The 18931-nt window shown below is 38.9% G+C and overlaps 1 protein-coding gene across 1 annotated transcript in view; it reads left to right on the forward strand.

The window, feature by feature from the left end:
- LOC137648916 (bax inhibitor 1-like) overlaps positions 1-17889 on the forward strand; it is a 31479-nt gene extending 13590 nt beyond the window's left edge. The window contains exons 2-5 of the mRNA XM_068382108.1: positions 128-410; positions 2668-2841; positions 8666-8836; positions 16092-17889. Coding sequence (XP_068238209.1) covers positions 128-410; positions 2668-2841; positions 8666-8836; positions 16092-16145 — 682 coding nt within the window. The 3' untranslated portion in view covers positions 16146-17889. The remainder of the gene's footprint in view (positions 1-127; positions 411-2667; positions 2842-8665; positions 8837-16091) is intronic.
- Positions 17890-18931: the final 1042 nt, after the last annotated feature.

The raw sequence follows: 18931 nt of genomic DNA on the forward strand, positions 1-18931 counted from the left end.
TTAGCCCAATTTTAGAATCGCCTGTAAATATTCTTGTGGAGAAGTGGCATTGAATTTTTAGATGGGAAAATATAAAATATATATTAGATCAAATTGAGTTTTCATGTTTTGTCTTTTTTTTTTGCAGAGAACCTCCCGTTCGAAGGCATCTGAAGAATGTCTATGCAACCTTCACATTGGCTACCTTGGCTGCTGCAGCTGGAGGATATGTTCACCTTTTCAGTAGTATTGTTGGAGCAGGGTTGCTGACGGGCATTGGTGCCATTGGTACATTGATTTGGTTGTTGATGACCCCATACAATGGCCAGAACCAGCTTGCTCGGCTGTCGCTATTCGGCTCATTTGCCTTCTTCACTGGTGTCAATTTAGGCCCTCTTCTTAGTATGGCTATGGTTGTGAACCCTGCTCTTGTAAGTATTCACATGTTTTCCCATTAACCCTTTTACCCCCGGGGTATTTGGAAATTTCCAACCCTTAACCCCCAAGGGGTTAATTTTTTCCCAGCACATTTTGCAGTATATATTTTTTGAATTGCTCTAACAGCCTTAATTTTTGTCATAGAGAGGTCAGGTTGGTCTCATTCTCTTGGAAAATGCCTGAATTTTCTCAAAAAATTATCAAAAAATGTGAAAAACAAATTTTTATAGCATTTTTTTGCAAGGACGTACCGGTACGTCCATGGGGGTAAAGGGATGGCTTTTGTGAAACGTACCAGTACGTCCTTTGGGGGTAAAAGGGTTAATACTAGATCATATAACATAACTGTTGGTTTAGGACTTTGATTTGCTCTTAACAGAATCAGACTCTGCAGCATCAGTGAATTTTTATACCCAGAAAAGAGAACTAATGTGATATAGTAATGTTGATTTGTTCTATTACCAACCAGGCAGTTAGGCCAACATTGAAAATAACCATGGATTTTGGTTAAAGTTAGGTTCATTTTTAAGTTAGGTTCATTTTTATTTTAAGTTAGGTTCATTTTTATTTTAAGTTAGGTTCATTTTTACCTCCACCAAGGAAGTGGGAAGGAGGTTAATTGTGACTGTGTGTTTGTGAACCCCTTCCTGGCCACAAATTTAATCGTAGAGTAATTAAACTTTCAAGTATTAAACGTCATGTAAAAATCTGGAATTGATTAGATTTTGTTAGGTCAAGGTCACTTTCAAACATATGTCCAATTCACGTAATCAGTCATAAGTTTTTTACATCGTTGTCACAGACTTCAAACTTTGTTCATATTTAAGCTTATGAAAATCTATGTCAATTAATGTGTTAACCCTTTTACCCCCAAAGGACGTACTGGTACGTTTCACAAAACTCATCCCTTTACCCCCATAGACGTACCGGTACGTCCTTGAAAAATAATGCTATAAAAATTTTTTTTTTTCATATTTTTGATAATTTTTTGAGAAAATTCAGGCATTTTCCAAGAGAATGAGACCAATCTGACCTCTCTATGACAAAAATTAAGGCTGTTAGAGCAATTTAAAAAAAATATGCTGCCAAATGTGCTGGGGAAAAAATTACCCCTTGTTGGTTAAGGGTTGGAAATTTCCAAAGAGCCTGGGGGTAAAAGGGTTAAGGTCAATGTCGAGAAATAAGATGCCGTGGAGGGTCTGGGCTCTACTGTGCTCCTCTAGTTAGATTTATTTCCTATTGATTTTCGTGCATAGTTATTTTGAGCCCTTATCTTGAGTGTATGCAGTACCGTTTATTTTTTTTCATTTTTAATCAAATTCCCTTTTTTGTGAACAATGCTTAAGTCTGTATGTGTGAATTAACTAGGTATTTATAGTTTTTGTCATCTTGTTGTCATGGTTTAAAGATTATTCATTTCTCTTACCGGTCCAGCGCAGTTATTTTGATATTCCACTTATTGTAATTTAAGCCATTCTAAGTGTAAGTTGAATATGTATTGGGCTACTATTTCAATGGGAATGATAACCAAATGTGTAATGTTTATAAAACTGTGTATAGTAATAAGGAAACTTGAGAAACTAGAATTTACCTTTGTTTACTGTGGTCTCATAGTAGCCAGGTTTTCCTTCTTGTGTGTACACGAGGATGGAAGAGCTAATTATTAGTGAGAACGGTTGTTTATGAACTTTTAGTTGACCATGCAGTTTCTGTATTCAGATGCACTGTTTCATTATTTAATAATTTGGCCTTGAAATAGTATAATTATATTTAGTTGATCATTGACAATGCAAATCATGGTGCTCCATTGGTCTTTGTACACAGGACAGGACTTATTTATTGAATTAACATAGTATCCCTTTTACCACCGGGGTATTTGGAAATTTCCAACCCTTAACCCGCAGGGGGTTATTTTTTTTCCCAGCACATTTTGCAGTATATTTTTTTCAAATTGCTCTAACAGCCTTAATTTTTGTCATAGAGAGGTCAGGTTGGTCTCATTCTCTTGGAAAATGCCTGAATTTTCTCAAAAAATTGTTAAAAATATGAAAAAAAAAATTTATAGCATTTTTTTGCAAGGACGTACCGGTACGTCCATGGGGGTAAAGGGATGTGTTTTGTGAAACGTACCAGTACGTCCTTTGGTGGTAAAAGGGTTAACATAGTATTACAAAACTAGCTTGATAGGTTCTTACAATGTAAGATAAAAATATACTTTACCCCTCATTTAATTCTTGAAAACTGTTTCAGATCATGCAAGCTCTTCTTGGCACAAGTGTTGTCTTTGCCTGCTTCTCCTTGTCTGCATTGTTTGCCCCCAGAGGATATTATCTGTTCCTGGGCGGGATACTCACATCTGCACTGTCTACATTATTCTGGCTTTCTATGATGAATCTCTTCTTTGGCTCACGGCTAATTTTCCAGGTAAGTCTATTTTTCAGTCCAGAATTTTAAGATTTCTTATGCAGGGTTCCATTCCTCAGATGAGATGAAACCACTAAAAGGTTTGATTTTGATGCCTCGTGCATGTAAGATTTGTGACATTTTGAAAAATTAACAATTTCACTAGTGTAAAATGTACGTTGTGTATTATTGTATAACAATGTGGAAACATCTTTAATCTCCATTTAGAACACACACACTTATGGTTGACTTTATTTTATATAAGCTATCCTTATTATAATTTAGTTTAACAAGACTAAGGATAAGATAGTAATTGTTCATACGTGAAAACAAACCTTTGTCCTTTAGTAGGGGGAAGATGCTGGTGAAAGCTGGTAACAGCCCATGAAGAATTATTGAGGTTTTGGCAATCAGTGCCTAGTATCCCTTGGTGGTCCGTGTCTGACAGCGCGCAAAACCTTGATTCTGATTCTGGACGTCAAGCTACACAGACATGTTCTTGATGCTCTCCAACCTGCTTTAAGTTTTTTCTAATTTTCTCTTATTTTTCCCAATTCAGTATGTGTGAGGGAACTTAGTAGGATACAAATATGTCCAGTGATGTCTGATTGACACTGTGGTGTTTTTATAAGCAATGTTAAGGTTGATCCTCACCTTTTATGTCTGACTTGTAGAGGACACCGCATCACTTCAAACTCCCCTTGTGATGTGTGCAGGGACTGGTCATCCTCCTAGTGGGTGAGATTTCAGAGGAGGAGGAGGAAGAGGAGATCCAAGCGGTTTGTTCTCCCTTGGTTTCGTCATTGAGGTCGGGAAAGGCCGCAAGATCCGGACACACCTATAGGAGCTGATAAACACCTCTTGACATGGAGTTCACAGAAGTAGACACCTGTTTAGCAACCTAAAAAGCTATTGATATTTTATCTACCCAACAGTGTTTAATAAGTCACCCGGTAGCATTGAAGAACCCCACCACTTTCGTGACTTATGTCTATAAGCTAAGGGGTTTGGTTTCACAGACCCTTTTTGATTTGCAAATAGATACGCACCTGGGCAGCGTACAATGTGATAGAGCTGTACACAAGGTCCATTCAAAGGAGGAGTAATGTTCCAGCATAAAGTACAATCACTAGGGGCATGGTATAGGATCAGTAGGCTCCTCACACTTTGTGCGTTGCGGTAAAGCTATTTTGCACTTTGGGTATCACCATTGAAGGACCCATTTGCCTCCTTGTTGATCCAAAACTTCTAATATACTGCTCTCCAGTTCTAGAACATCTTTAGGTAAGCTACTCGCCAGTTCCAGGGATAGGAGCAGCATTTAGATACAGTTACTTATAGATTTTGTTGCTTAATCTGGTTCACCGATTACTCGACAGTCTGTGGACAGCTCCCAAGTGTCACACACTGGGTAATATCTGACTTTGCTGGTGCTCCTCTTCAAAGTACTGGTAAAACTACCCATCTTCTGCCAGTAACATCGTAGAAGGGATACTTCACCGGCTGGAGCCTTTTTGCAATGAAGTATGGTTCTCCTCTTTTGTTGTTGAGGAAACACTCTGTATGCAATAATAGGCTGTTGCTCGACCTTTAGCCAGACCTCAGACGAAAGAACTTTGTCCCTTTTTCCTTCTGAGGATCAACCTGGGCCCAAGTCCTTAGGTCTCAGGTGGGCCCTGATGTACCCTTGACCAGACAACAGATAAGATTTGGCTTCTAGACTACTCGCTAGCCTCTGCCTCGGTGTTATAACAGGAGTACTGTAGTACATTGTGTGTCATGAGTCTTTCTTGAAGAACAAGGTCTACCTCTCCCTTGATCCAAAGTTTGTGTTAGTCAAAATGTAGCCTGGTACAACTCTATATCTTGTCCTTTTCCATCTTTTTACAAGCAGGGTAAAGGATCAGTCTCTTCTTGTCCTGTGAATACACGGCAATGCCTTTTAAAGAACTCAGGGTCACTTTGCGGGGTACCAAAGACACTGTCCTGCACTGAAACGGTAAAGATGAAAGTATTCATTGCTTCTTACTCGTACACCTTCAGACGTGGTGATCCATGATAATCTAGAAGGGTTTGAGCTCATGAAGTCGGGGATATTGGACCTACCTAACCTTCAGGAATGACCTGCCAGTGCTGCTAGTCCTAAAGGTAGGAGTTCAGTTTGACAGACAATCTTCACTGTCTATTACCTACTGGAGTTTACACCCCAACCCTTCAAAAACAATAAAATGTTTTTAAGAATTCATGAAAAACAAACAAATTAATGTTGAAGGCTTTATCTTGTGTGGAAATTATTGAGAAGTTATGTAGAAATCTGTAACATTGTAGCAATGATTTTGATAAAAGGCTAATGATAATGAGCCATGATTGATTACAAAATGCTAAATATTTTATATTGTGCAATGACTTTGTGTTAACCTACATGCGTTGAATTTTCATATCATAACAAACTAAAGGGAAGATAGAAAGATGCTGGGAATTGTATTAGAAAGCTGAATATATAAGCCATAATTAAAAGACATATGTATACTTGAAAAAATAGCATTTGTAGAGCAAAGACAGACATCCCTCCTTTGAATCCAGTCAGGAGCTGACCATCTGGTGTCAGTATGAGTTGCAGGGAATATGATCCTCATAACAGTTCTACTGAGTGTAGGGGAGAGGTATGTGATTTGACTATCCATTGTGGCTTGGTCCGATAGTAAAATGGCTACTTGTGTGAAATATCGCAAATCTTTGCTGCTCAAGGGGTAGTAGTAGTCTGATTTTAAATCTTTATTGTGTGGTAATTTTCTTTATGTACAGTGGGTTCTGGTTTTGAATCTAGGCTTATTACTCTTAAAGCTAGTTGGGGTCAGAAAACAGAATTTAGATATTTCAGTTAAGTTTTGCAAATTTTCAGGAAATCTTGAGATTGTATTTACTTTGCTGTCTAATAAACTCATGGATTCTCTTATAACTCTTCATCAGATACCTGTCAGCTGTACCTAGGGTATGGTGCGACAGATCCCCCTGCTTGTGAATCCCTACATGTCGTTGGCCTAGAAGTGCTCAGGACCGGACAGGTGCAAGATGGTAATTTGCCCTTTGAGTCCTCTCTTGAACCTGTAACAGTGCCAGAATGCTGGTGGGTCTGGACTTGGCGATTGGCCAATTTCAGATAAGCATCAAGGCTTGACTACAAGGGGGATTTGTAATTGGTCAAACAATATCTTGAATGAAGACCAGGATGTTGATTTCAGAGGCTGTTATATATAGCTTGGATTTTCTTCCTTAGGTGAGGCTTAAGGAATAGATAAGAGCCCCTCCTAAATGCACCACAGAGGCTATCTTCCCCAGTTGCGCGAGTCTTTACGCTTTTCCTTGGTCTTAAGGTTTGCTTCGCTGATAGTGTCTAAGGTGATTGGGGAAGGGAAGAGGCAGTTTTCTTCACTCCAGCACCAAGGGAGGTTCTACCAGTTGGCAAATGATGCCTCATTCTTGAAACCTCCCAAATCTAATCCAGAGTTAGCCCTTTTTTTAGGTAAGCCTTTGGCTTCGAAAGCATGGTGGGGTGTCTCACCAGAGAACTTCATGGCAAGGGAGTCTCTCCTTTGATCCTCACAGGAGACTCATAGTTTAATATGTGGCCCTTGGGATCTGTTAGCCCCTTCGCTACAGGGACGTCGTTATACGTCAAAAACATGCTGGGTGAAATAGACGGTGACGTCCAGATACGTAATTTACAAATATAAACCATATGGAGGTTAAAATTACTCTTAACTCGTATATCTTGCAAAAGACTATAGCACATGGACGTATAACTCACCACATTTGGGAAATTAAAAAAAAAAAATCTCCCTGATATCGGCCCCTCTTATCTCCTTCAGCCAACCAATGAAGTCTTTGGGATTCTATCCTTTATTTCTGATTGTGTAAGAGCTATTTTAGTCTGTTTTTGTTACTATATGATATTACACCACTCTCTCTAGCCAATGGCAACATTCCCTACCTAATGCATTACTCAAACCCTCCAACATCCCGTGCTTAGAGACGTAGGGATCCTCACATCTCTCCTCACCACCAACCAAAATACTTGCGATTCTAGTCCTTATTCATGATTTTGTAAAGTCTGTTGTAGTGTATTTCTATACTGGCATATGTGTTCGAATCACACAGAAAGCATGTAACGTAACTCTTCAAACATCGTCAATTCTCCGCCTGTGACCAAAACGTCTTATACGCAATGCAAATTGATACGACGAGATTTATCTTTTCTTATTTTATTCCTTTTTTCTCAACTCGATTTCTACCAAACATCATCATCTTTACGTCTTATATATTTCATATTAGTATTGTTCGTAGTTTTCACGTGTTAAAGTTAGCCTACTGTTATTGTTTCCATTTATTGACATCCTACGCAGTATCAAAGAGGCCTCCATTCGGATGTATATGCCGGGCAATCTGGACGACGACGATTATTTGCCTTGTTCTTACATGTGTAATCTCAATTTCCAAGCTTGTGAAATACCGAAAACTGGAATTACCCTGTTCTCAATAAGTCGCACGCAAAGGGAAATGACAGAAGAAGAAACAGACCTTATGTTTAATGAAATAAATTTATATTAAAGTTTCTCTCTCGGGAGCAGAAATATGTTTTTGTCATTAGTTTTTGTTTATTGTATCCCTTATAAATTATACATTAAAGAATACTACTTGGGAATAAGTCATTTCAATGAATATTTTTTTTTGGGGGGGGGCATAGAATAAGTCCTTATTAATGGTAAAATAAATTTCTGAAAAATTTTCCTATAATCACTTAACAATGAATGAAAAAATATATCAGTTGTTTAGAGTGAAATGAAATAGAAAATAAAGCAAAAATTTTAAAAAATTCTGTAATCAGCAGTACAACAAATGAACATGGAAATGTAAGTTGTTATAGAGTAAGTAAGCATGTACTGTATATCAGATGGTGATAAATCTTGTGTATCGTGGATCCGCTGCCTTGTAGTGATAGGTTAAAAAAAATTTAGCGTAGGTCTTTGGTAATAACCCTTTTACCCCCAGGCTATTTGGAAATTTCCAACCCTTAACCCCCAGGGGGTTATTTTTTTCCCAGCACATTTGGCAGTATATTTTTTTTAAATTGCTCTAACAGCCTTAATTTTTGTCAGAGAGGGGTCAGGTTGGTCTTATTCTCTTGGAAAATACCTGAATTTTCTCAAAAAATTATCAAAAATGAAAAAAAAAAAATGTTTAGCATCTTTTTGCAAGGACGTCTCGGTGGCGTCCATGGGGGTAAAGGGATGGCTTTTGTGAAACGTACCAGTACGTCCTTTGGGGGTAAAAGGGTTAACGTCTTATTCTTTTATCTTAGTCTTATAAGAGAAGTGAATAGACAAAAGGTCAGTATTTCGTAAAAGGACAATGGTCGAAAGCTTTTGAAGAAAGAAAATGTAAAATGGCAATGTGAGGGTAGTATGATTTGATGCCAAAAAGTTTAAGTGTATTTTACTCTACCGGTGGCAAGGAGGTGGGAGGGGGGGGGGGTGAGACATGCTATCAAAAGCATTGGCACTGACACTCGGCTCTATGGCTACATTAGCAAATGGGATTGCGACATTCACAATAATTGTGGAGAATGTATGGCCGTCTCTCTCTCTCTCTCTCTCTCTCTCTCTCTCTCTCTCTCTCTCTCTCTCTCTCTCTCTCTCTCTCTCTCTCTCAAGAATGTTTGTATCTATTTCGAAGTTTGGTGTTATTGTGTAGTTCTTTCCAAACAAACCTTAAAATATTTGCATTAGTATTTTAAGAACCCAAGTCTAAGTTGTCATTTGATTTTATACGTGTGTTTTTATTTCAGGCAAACATCTATATTGGACTGGCTGTAATGTGTGGTTTCATAGTTTATGATACACAGGCTATTGTGGAAAAGGCCAGGCAGGGTAGCAAAGATTATGTGATGCACAGTGTAGATCTCTTCATTGATTTTGTTGCTGTGTTCAAGCGACTTCTCATCATCCTCACAGACAAGGTATGTTTTGTATTAATTGGTCTACAATTTTTGTGCCAGCAATATGAATAGATGACATGAGTTTTTACAATAGAATATATTGTCGTAAAATTTCATAATGTATATGAGGTAAAAACATTTCAAAATTAAAATGGGTATTGTTTCAATCTATCTTAACAATCTACCAAAGATTTTATCCGATATAAAGTACTCTATGATGACAAATTTTTTATGGTAACGTAGAATAAAAAAAAGTACGTGTAAAAACCTTTTAATATGGGGAAACTCCTTAACCTTGTGTATATTTGAAACATACGCAGTTGTTAGCTCTTAGCTTTGTCTTAATTTTAGTCTTGTTCTTTACCAATGACTTTTCCCTGTTTTATGTATGTCAGTATCTTTTTGATTTGTCTTTGTTGACACTGGAATGATGTTAGTGTCATAATCGTTCACAAAAAGTGAAATTTGTACAGTAGTAAATAGGAAGGCTAGGCTAGTGTAATGCCAGTCACACAAATGCGATCTAAGGTTGTGATTGTTGTAATGACAAAAATTTTAGCTCATTACGGTGGAACAATGTATTAAATACAAAAATGGCCAACAATTGCTATGTTTTGCCTCCGCATCACTAGATTATGACGTGTGCGACATAATCCAACTGTTATTTGTCACCATCTTAAGGTGACCGTTGTTGTAAGGATGCCCTGTAGTTGCATGAAGTCACGAAGTGTCGTTCACAGAGCCACAACCCATGCAGAATAATGGAGGTGGTTGCCAGTTTTTTTGTTTTGCCATAAAAGTCATTACAATGATATTGTACTATGTGATGGAAACAAGACTTGGCAACACAACGATACAACCTTCTCGAACATAAAAGAACTGCTCCAGCTGACAGGGAAAGTAATCATTGCTGTGAATACCCCATTTGATTATGTACAATTTTAGCAATGATGTCTTACACCACCATGATGACCGACATCATGGTGTCGTAGATAGCCGACTTCTTTATTTTTTCACCATAGTCATGCGATTGAAGGCGACTTATTGCCAAACTCTACTGTTATGATGAAAGTGGCCTTAGATTGCTGTTGTGAGACTCAGGCATAGGGGTCTATAGCTATGTTTACAGGTGATATTATTTGTAGTGTGTAGTCTGGTTATGAAATAATGGAGCTATGAAAAATCCCTCTAAATGTTATTTTTTATGAGTTTCAAAGACATTTACTCTTATCAACTCTGAAAAAATAGACTTTGACGTTGCAAAGTTGCACCAAAAATAGTGTTTTGCTGGTAAAAAATTTTAAAGATTGTTTACATCATAAACCAGTACTGTTGACCTCCACACTATTTTTTTTTTTTGTGCAAATTTGAACAAAAATCTTTTCACATTTGTTCCACCACTTACAATACAAACCCTTTCGCGCTCTATTGGGAATATACTGTACTTTCGGGGAAGTTGGAAACCAGCCATAAGACATAGCGAGGGGTAACCACCCTCAAAATGCTAGTTAGCGGGATTAGACCGGCCACCCCTCTCTCACTCTGACTTCTTACTCTTTGAAGGAATTCCTCAGTTTTGGGATCATGGTAGGCCATGAAAGACGCCATTGCGGCACCTTCATATCAGCTACTGAGACTGAACCCCATTCCAATTTTACTGCTTGTTGAAGTCACTTTTGCTTTCAAGACGTTCCTCATACTAAGTGTCTTGAGTAGCCCTCCTCCCAGTGGGTGAGGTTCTGTAGACAACGAAGGGAGAAGTCTAAAGGGATTCTTCGCCTTTGGGGTTTTCTTCGAAGGTGAAGATGTCCTTACTTTTTTCTCAGTCGGCTCGAGCCCTCCACTATGATTCTGCTCACTCGTTCTCCGGAGGACAGTTGAGTAAGAGTGATGGCTGCTTGACCCCTAGAAAACCCTTACGTGTAGCGGAGAAATGGAGTCCACCTTCGGGGGAATCTTAATTCCTGCCTTCCTTGGGGCTTTCAGGTCTCCCTGCTAAGGAATTTTTTTTCAAGAGTACTACAGTAAAGGGCACAAAGCGAGTGTTTATCGAACTCCTTAAGGATTGACCACTGTCGTCCTTTCTGAGGGGTAATGCACCAACAGAGTTACTCGCGCCCTTAGCTGCAGATCTCTCTGAATTAGCTCACTTTGTTCCTACAGCTCCTGTGTACAAACGAGAGCAGTCGAAACCAGTATTCCTCCGAGTTACCAGTCAGGGTTTTCTCTCGTGCCTCCTATTGCTTGAGTACGAGGGTAACCCAGAAGCTGCTTGATCGAGAGTATTTTCAACCAGTGTTCGTCTTTGTTACCAGTTGAGGTTTTCTCTCTCCTGGCTTCTAATGTTGGTATACAAAGGTAACCTAGAATCTGATTTAGGTTAGTCTTCGAAGCTTGGCGATTGTGGTTCGCTAGTCTTCTAAGACCACTGATTACGTGAACCGCCCTCAGACAGAGCGCTGAGGATCCATAGTAATGGAAGCAATGCGGACAGCCCCTTCATTCACAAGCAAGACCCTTCTCACCTGTGGAGTTCCCTTCTTGTGGGTTCGGAACAAGTGCTTGATTGGCCGGGCCTTGGTCTAGCTCTTTGGAGCACCCAAACAATGAATCTTGTAAGCCATAACCCTTCCTGGTATTGCTGCAGATGATGATGCCTGCTGAATGCTTGTGGTCACATATCTTGTACAAAAGTCTTTTGATCTCTAATCCTTCGAGGTTACTGCCGCAGGTAATGATGGCTGCTGATCGTTTGCGGCCACTGGCTTTCCTTATCGTGTTCATAGGGCACAACAAAGCTCTTGGAGTTTTTGTGAGACCAGGCCCTTCGGGACCACCACCACCTGGTTTCTCTACCTTTAAGGAGGAAAGCTTGGTTTTCCTGTTGAGGGTTAACACACAAGAACCTTTTTCAGTCCTCCTCATGCCGCCTAACGTAGGAATTTATTGAACCAATTGACGACGTCCTCTGGGAGTGATCGTCTCGTGCATGAATGAACAAACTCACGGGAGAGCTCGTCTTGCAGACAAATGTTCCCTCATGCATGAACAAAAAAACCCTTGCGGCTGAGTTTCTCTAGTATACGAAGGTCTGTTCAAACGCTGAGTGCTGGCAACACCTCTACCCTTTTTCTAGATAGAGAGCCCACCCAGACACTAGGGCGTTGTCGAGGTGCACAGGTGAGCTCCTCTCGCTGACAAGGGTCTCCTCAAATGCTGAGCACTGGCAACACCTGTTCATGAGAGAAAACCCCCCCCAAACACTATGCGTTAGCTAGGTACCCAGACAAGCTCCTCTCCCTGACGAGGTCTGGCACAAGCTACTTCAGTTGGGACAATGCTCTCTTTACTATCACCAGATCTCACCAGGAAGGTGGAAACCCGGGTCAAAACAATCCCCCCCCTTTTTTATTTTTCCTTCTTCTTCTCTCTCACAGATGGGAATGCCTGCCAACTGCTTCCAGCCGCTGCATCGCACCATTGTGCCTTCAGGGCACAACGAGTCATGAGACAATCCGTCAGGGTTATCTGCGACTTCTCCCTACGGGATAGAGAGTTCTTCGGAACTCTTAACGTGGTGCTGGCCTTTGATCCATTGTGACCTCTGCCTCACCCAGTCATGCCCTCAGGGCACAATGGTCTCTTGAACCATAATCCTTCGAAGTTATTCCCTTAAACCTTTATCTCGATGGGATGGAATCAGCTTATGCTTACACTTACGAACAATAGCAAACAAGTATTTGCTTACTTACAGGTACACTAGTCCCGCTCGTGAGGTGGGCAGGCATGTGCCTACTACCGACAAAGGGCTGATCGCTTCGCTAGCTGCATATATTCCTCGTAGGCGCGCACACGCCCATGAACATAGAAAAGGTTTCCTGTGACTGTCGGGTGAAAGTAGAAATAATTGGCCTTGTTTTTGTCTTCCCTACTCTTAGGGTACATCTTCAAAAACCTAGCATGCTGGACTCGGCATGCAGCTATTCTGTGCTCAGATACAGAGGAGTTTTTTCCCCCATACTCCTTATGAAGGCGTATGTGATGTAACCAGGTAAATCCATATTCATATATGTATGCCATATAAAGTAATTCAGGTAAACCCATCACATAGCTACTCCAGATATTCGGCTTGGAAAAACCCTTGGTGCCAGGGCCATAGACCTGCTTGTGTTATCAAGCTACTCGAACAGTTGGAATGATGACTTCCTCATGCTTAAAGATGCCTCTCCTATGTAAAGGACTAGGGTCTATATTTGTGTAAGACCAAATGATAAATTTGGAAGTAATTTTGAGTTTTCATAACTATTCAAACCAGTGTCCCTTACTCATACTTTCCTGCCATCACCAATCCCATAGAAAGTCTCGTCTACCCAAGTGGTTTGTCAGTGAGCTAGCAGTGGTGTGCAATGCTTCCTTGCTACCAGTTGGTTAATGAAACACTATAATTTTAAATGCTGTATTTTACCTTCGATGTTATCATTCTCGTATGTAAAGTACAGTGAACCCTCGTTTATCGCGGTAGATAGGTTCCAGTCGCGGCCGCGATAGGTGAAAATCCGCGAAGTAGTGACACCATATTTACCTATTTATTCAACATGTATATTCAGACTTTTAAAACCTTCCCTTGTACGTAGTACTGTTAACAAACTACCCTTTAATGTACAGAACACTTAATGCATGTACTACAGTACCCTAAACTAAAACAGGCACAAATATTAAAGGTGATTTTATATCATGCATTTCCTAAACATGCTAAAAAGCACGATAAAAAATGGCAACCAATGTTTTGTTTACATTTATCTCTGATCATAATGTAGAAACAAACTGGAGGTAGAGCTTTGCTTATTACCCAGACATATTTCCCATACTTTTCCCTTAGAACTACATCACATCTTCCTACTTTAGATATATATATATATATATATATATATATATATATATATATATATATATATATATATATGTATATATATATATATATGTGTGTGTGTGTGTGTATATATATATATATATATATATATATTTATATGTATACACATATACATACCTACATATATACATAAATACATGCATACATATATATATATATAATTACTGTATATATATGGGTTATGGAAAAAATCCGCGAAGTGGTGAATCCGCGATGGTCGAACCGCGAAGTAGCGAGGGTTCACTGTACTCTGGTTTGTATTGCAAGAAAACATCCAAATTACTTCCAAACTTGTTATTTTGGGGAGGTGCTCTGTTGTCTCTAAGGACTTTCTTGTTAAAGGCTGGGATAAGGAATTCAGTAAGTTGTATATACCCCAAAAAAAAGATTCTCCCCTGCTCTAGGGCCAGTGTATCATTATGAATGCACGGATTCAGTGTGTATAGGGGAGACCTCACAAGTTCAGGCTCAATTGAACTTTTGTTAACTTACCACAGCACCTCAGTAGCTGAAAGATGTCATGCACGGCATCCCAGAAAGGAATCTTGGTTCCAGTCCTTGCCATCGTACCTACATCGCAACAAATCCACAACTACCATTCGAGATGGAAGGTATATAACAATGCTCTACTCTCCTTCTCAAGGCTAGGGAAGAGAGAGGGTATTGAAGACCACACAGCGCTTCCCCAAAAATAAAGTTTCTCCTTGGTTAGAACTTTTTTTGAGTGTTAGTGGTGTATGGTCTGTAAGGACTTAGTATTAGAGTATTAATAAATAGACATGTGCCCATTTCAGGACAACAGTCTGACACCAAGCCCAACCTAGAACTCTTTTGCATGTTCCCAAGATCACGAAGAGAACTGACAACTCTGACTCTACCTCACAAGGGTGCCTGAAAAATATTGTCTACCTAAGGGGCCTAGTGATTTGGCTCTAGAGACCAAGAAACCACAGGAGTGGGTGTAGATAGTCTAAAAGACTGGGTGATCATATGAAGCATGTCCGAGTTGAGAGCTGATAGCTTCCTCTCTTCAAAGAGGTGGACCAGAAAGGAAGCCAAGAAGTCTGGGGTTACCTGACAGGGTGATTGATTCCAGCACAATGGTATTGTCTTGTGGATGAAGACACCTTGCTACTGATTAAAAAGTCAAATTGTTGGGTGAAAAAACCCAAGCGTAAAGTTCTGGGTCTGAAAGGAAGCAAAGGTAGTCCATTCCTACTTTTTGATACAGCTGTGCAGACAGGAGGAGGTGTATTCTTGGCCTCAGATGCTGAAGCAGTGAATATTATAGGCTTTTTGGGCCTATGTGGTTCTGTTCTGTGAATGAAAAGTCCTAAAGGATATACAAAGCTATGAAATCACACTTTGCAGTAACAGGTAGACCAACGACCATGCATTCCAATCTAACTCAGATCATCAGCGAACAGGTCTATTTGGAACTCTGGAACTATCTCCAACTCCTAAAAAGAACTTGGGGTCCAATTTCCATTCCATATGTAGGAGTGTGTGTCTGGATAGGGTGTCCTCAACTACGTTGAGTAAACCCAGAAGATGGAATAGTGAGGAGAATTTTGGTGCAATATAAATTTTGTATGTAGGACTGTGTGCTTGGATAGGGCATAGTCTAGTACGTTAAGTGGTCTGAAAGATGGAATGGTTAAAAGAACATGTTATTCTCCTTAGGGAATAGTCCCTTCTTTGAGTTCAAGCAGGATCCCTTTTCTCTGAGGCAACAGGCCACCACCTGGTTGTCTGTGAAAATCTTACTGTATATGATATTTATGTCATGGACCAATTCTCTTCAAAATCAGGAGGACCGCCATTAGTCCCAACTTATTTACGTTATAAGCAACAATCTGGGGGACCATTCCCGAACGCACAGGTTTCCTTTGAATGATCTCCCCACCTTAACCTTTGGGGACCAATGGAACTGACCTGGTCAAGCAATTGCATCGACCATTACCTGAGAATTCTTTTGCACTGATAGGCGACTGAGCCCGACTGTCTCAAAACCCTTCCCGAGCCATCTTTCTCCACACCCAAAGGAGGTCCTTTTGTTCTATTCTTAACACTGGATTGACTATTGAGGCAAACTGAGGAACGGTCGAAATCTAAAAATTTTTGTTCAAGTCGGGAAGTTTACTCTTCTGAACTAACAAGATTTTACTTTTCAAAAGCAAGTATTGAAATATTTGAATTTAGTCTAAAAATTCTGTTATTCATATATACCGGTAAATGTATAAATGAGAATGTTGATTGTATAAAATCAAATGGTTTTAGGAAAATCTAAATGAGACGGCCAAGTGTATTTATTGTATTACTGTATAATTTTATTTTTTCTTACAGGAAGCTCAGAGCAAGAGGAAGAGGAGAGATGAAAGGGGTTTCTTCTCCTCTTAGTTATATGTTTCAAAGGATTCTTATGTTGCTTTTTTGAAGTTGCCCATTAAACGATTTGTTTAACTATGGGCCCCCTATAATTTAGTTGTATCATATCATGGGTCTTTATTAGAGATATCCCTGAAATGTGTATTAGAAAGGAAAAGTTTACTCTAAAGGAATTATAATTTACCAGAATTGAAGAAGTATGGTTTATGTTTTCAAAAAAGCAATATCAAGGTTAATGATAATGATTGTTTTCTTTTCATATTTTCTTTTAATTAAGCAAAAATGGTTATTGATTTTTGGTCAGAATAATATTATTATACTATGTCTTACAGTGAGGTCCACTTTTGAAATTACAATAGGATGTGATAGAGAGAACCGTTTCTACTTAAAACGTCCCTCCTCACTTTGAAAATATGCAATGTAATTTAGAATACACTATTGTCATACTGTCATTGAGGAAGGCCATTGTGTATACGGAATCGATGTAGTCACAAGCATTAATTTTCATGTGGATAAGGGTTTTGATTTGGTAAAAAAATTTTGGTTTCAGTTTCTTACACCAGTCTGAGAAAGATAAGGGAATTGAATTAGAAGTTTTATAGATAGGGAATTAAATTTTTTTTTTCAAGATTTTTTTTCAAGAGAATTAAGGTTTTTCCACTTATATGATGAACTATTAACTTCTCTAGCTTTAGCATAACAAGGGGAAATTTTCTATGTATATTTTATAACGGTGTCTTTTGTGTACCTGCTAACGGCAAACTGTAAAGGTGATTGATTATGGCTTTAGTTATCCATTCTTTAATTTTTCTGATGAAATCAAAGTTTTGATCAAATTTATTCAACGTTTAATGGCAACAATGAGATACTTTGTATTTTAAGCTCTACATATGGTAATTCAACATCCATAATCAGTCTCCTTTTATTAAGATCCCAATAAAAGTCAGTAATATACACTTTTGCAAATATAGGTTTTGATGTCATGTGGCTAGTTTTTTTTTTTTTTTTTTTATTTGTTGACAGGGTTCTTACAATCCTAGAACTTTTTTCATGGTTAAATAATTGAATGTAAATTTTTGGTGTTGGTTTTTTCTTTTAGAAGATACTCTTTAAAGTTTTCATTCCAGCAGTTTTGAGATAGTCCTTAAATGGATCTGTGATAACAGTACTGTAGTCTTCAGTTAGCAGTAAATTTTTGTTAGTAAGAATTGAACTTGTCTTGATGTTCAGACTAATGTTGCCTGAATTGTATTTTAGCATAAAAGTCTGAGATTGTTCAAATTCGAAGAAATGCTCAATAAGTTCAGCTAATTTTGTTTTGCTGAAGAATCATTGAAGCTTAACTTCTTTATAGAACTGTTCCATGGTAAAAAAGCTGAAAATCCATTAAAGCAATTGGATGGTTCTAGAAGTAGGAACCCTTTCAATATCCTCTGGGAGTGTTGAACTTTTGAGTATGAATACATTCATTTTGGCATTTTGCAATTTGGTGGATGATAAGATTTTGTTTCCATCTCTTTCATCAAGTTTTCCATATCCAGATAAAAAGCAGTAACATGGAATGGAGATTTTAATTTACGTTGACAAAGTTGATTGTGCATGTCAATGCTATATTTCTATATCACTTAGTCATTTATGTATATAAGGCACAAGATCCATTATAGGTATAAAAAAGTATAAGCTGAATTTGAGATTGTACAGAAGGGCCTAGATGAATGTTGATATGGTAAATTGATTTAATAAAGTTTTATATGGAGTTCTTTATATCAATTTTACCTACTTTGATTCAACTTGTTTTTGCAAAAATCTACAGGACCAATAAAAAATGTGAATAAGTCATAGGTAGTTAAGAGTGGGACACATGCACACTTTTTTGGAGCTCCCATAAAGTTCATTTGTTCGTAACCGAAATACAAACCACGCTATTTACATACGGTATTACTTTCAGCGTAGCTGAAATGGCGAGCCATTAGATTTTTAACGAGGGTTACCTACCCCTGCGCTAGTTAGCAGGGGTAGGGGAGGGGTAGCTAGCTACCCCTCCCCCCCCTCACACTGGTGAACTGATTCACTTCGCTTATGGCTTGGACGATGAACGGATATGTCTGTTCCCGTCCTCGCATGGCAGCCATTTATTGTTTTGTCTTTACTTATATACATGAGTAAAGAAAGTAAGTAATTATGTAAACATATTTTTGTTTATATATTTGAGTAAAGAAAATAGTTAGTTTCCTTTTCAGTGTTCGTGCTGTGTGTGTGTGTACGATATCACCGTGTGGCCGCCGGCAGTCAGGCCACTACGATGTATTTTCATGGGCCGCAATCTCTTGGTCCTTCGGTCGCCTCCTTCCACGGGCGCCGTGGGGAGTCGTCAATCTGAATTATTTTTTTATTAAAGCTAATTGTATTTGTTAACTTTTCAGCTTTTTAGAACGTTTCCCTTCGGGGTGTTTCGTTCTTACTTTTAGTGAACATTCCTTTATGAATTGCATTTTTATAACTTATAATTCAGTTTTGGTTACAGTTCTCGCCCTTCCCCCTTCCCGTGAGTGTAGGTTGGGTTGGGGCTCTTGCCTGATATGTAATTCTTGTGTTCTTTTCCCTCGGGTTTCCTCTTCGGAGTCTTCCCGGGGGAATGAATGTTAACTAATAACTTTTTATTTTCACAGTTAACGATCTGTTTTCCGTTTGCCTAATGTGACAACGAAGCAGAGCTATCTTGTTGGGACTCGGGAAGTTGGCTGTTGCTGCCTCCTCTATAGGACTTCGTCAAGGGCGTGTCTCCTCCTCCTGGTAGT

This window comes from Palaemon carinicauda, chromosome 1, assembly GCF_036898095.1.
Source record: "Palaemon carinicauda isolate YSFRI2023 chromosome 1, ASM3689809v2, whole genome shotgun sequence".
NCBI lineage: Eukaryota > Metazoa > Arthropoda > Malacostraca > Decapoda > Palaemonidae > Palaemon > Palaemon carinicauda.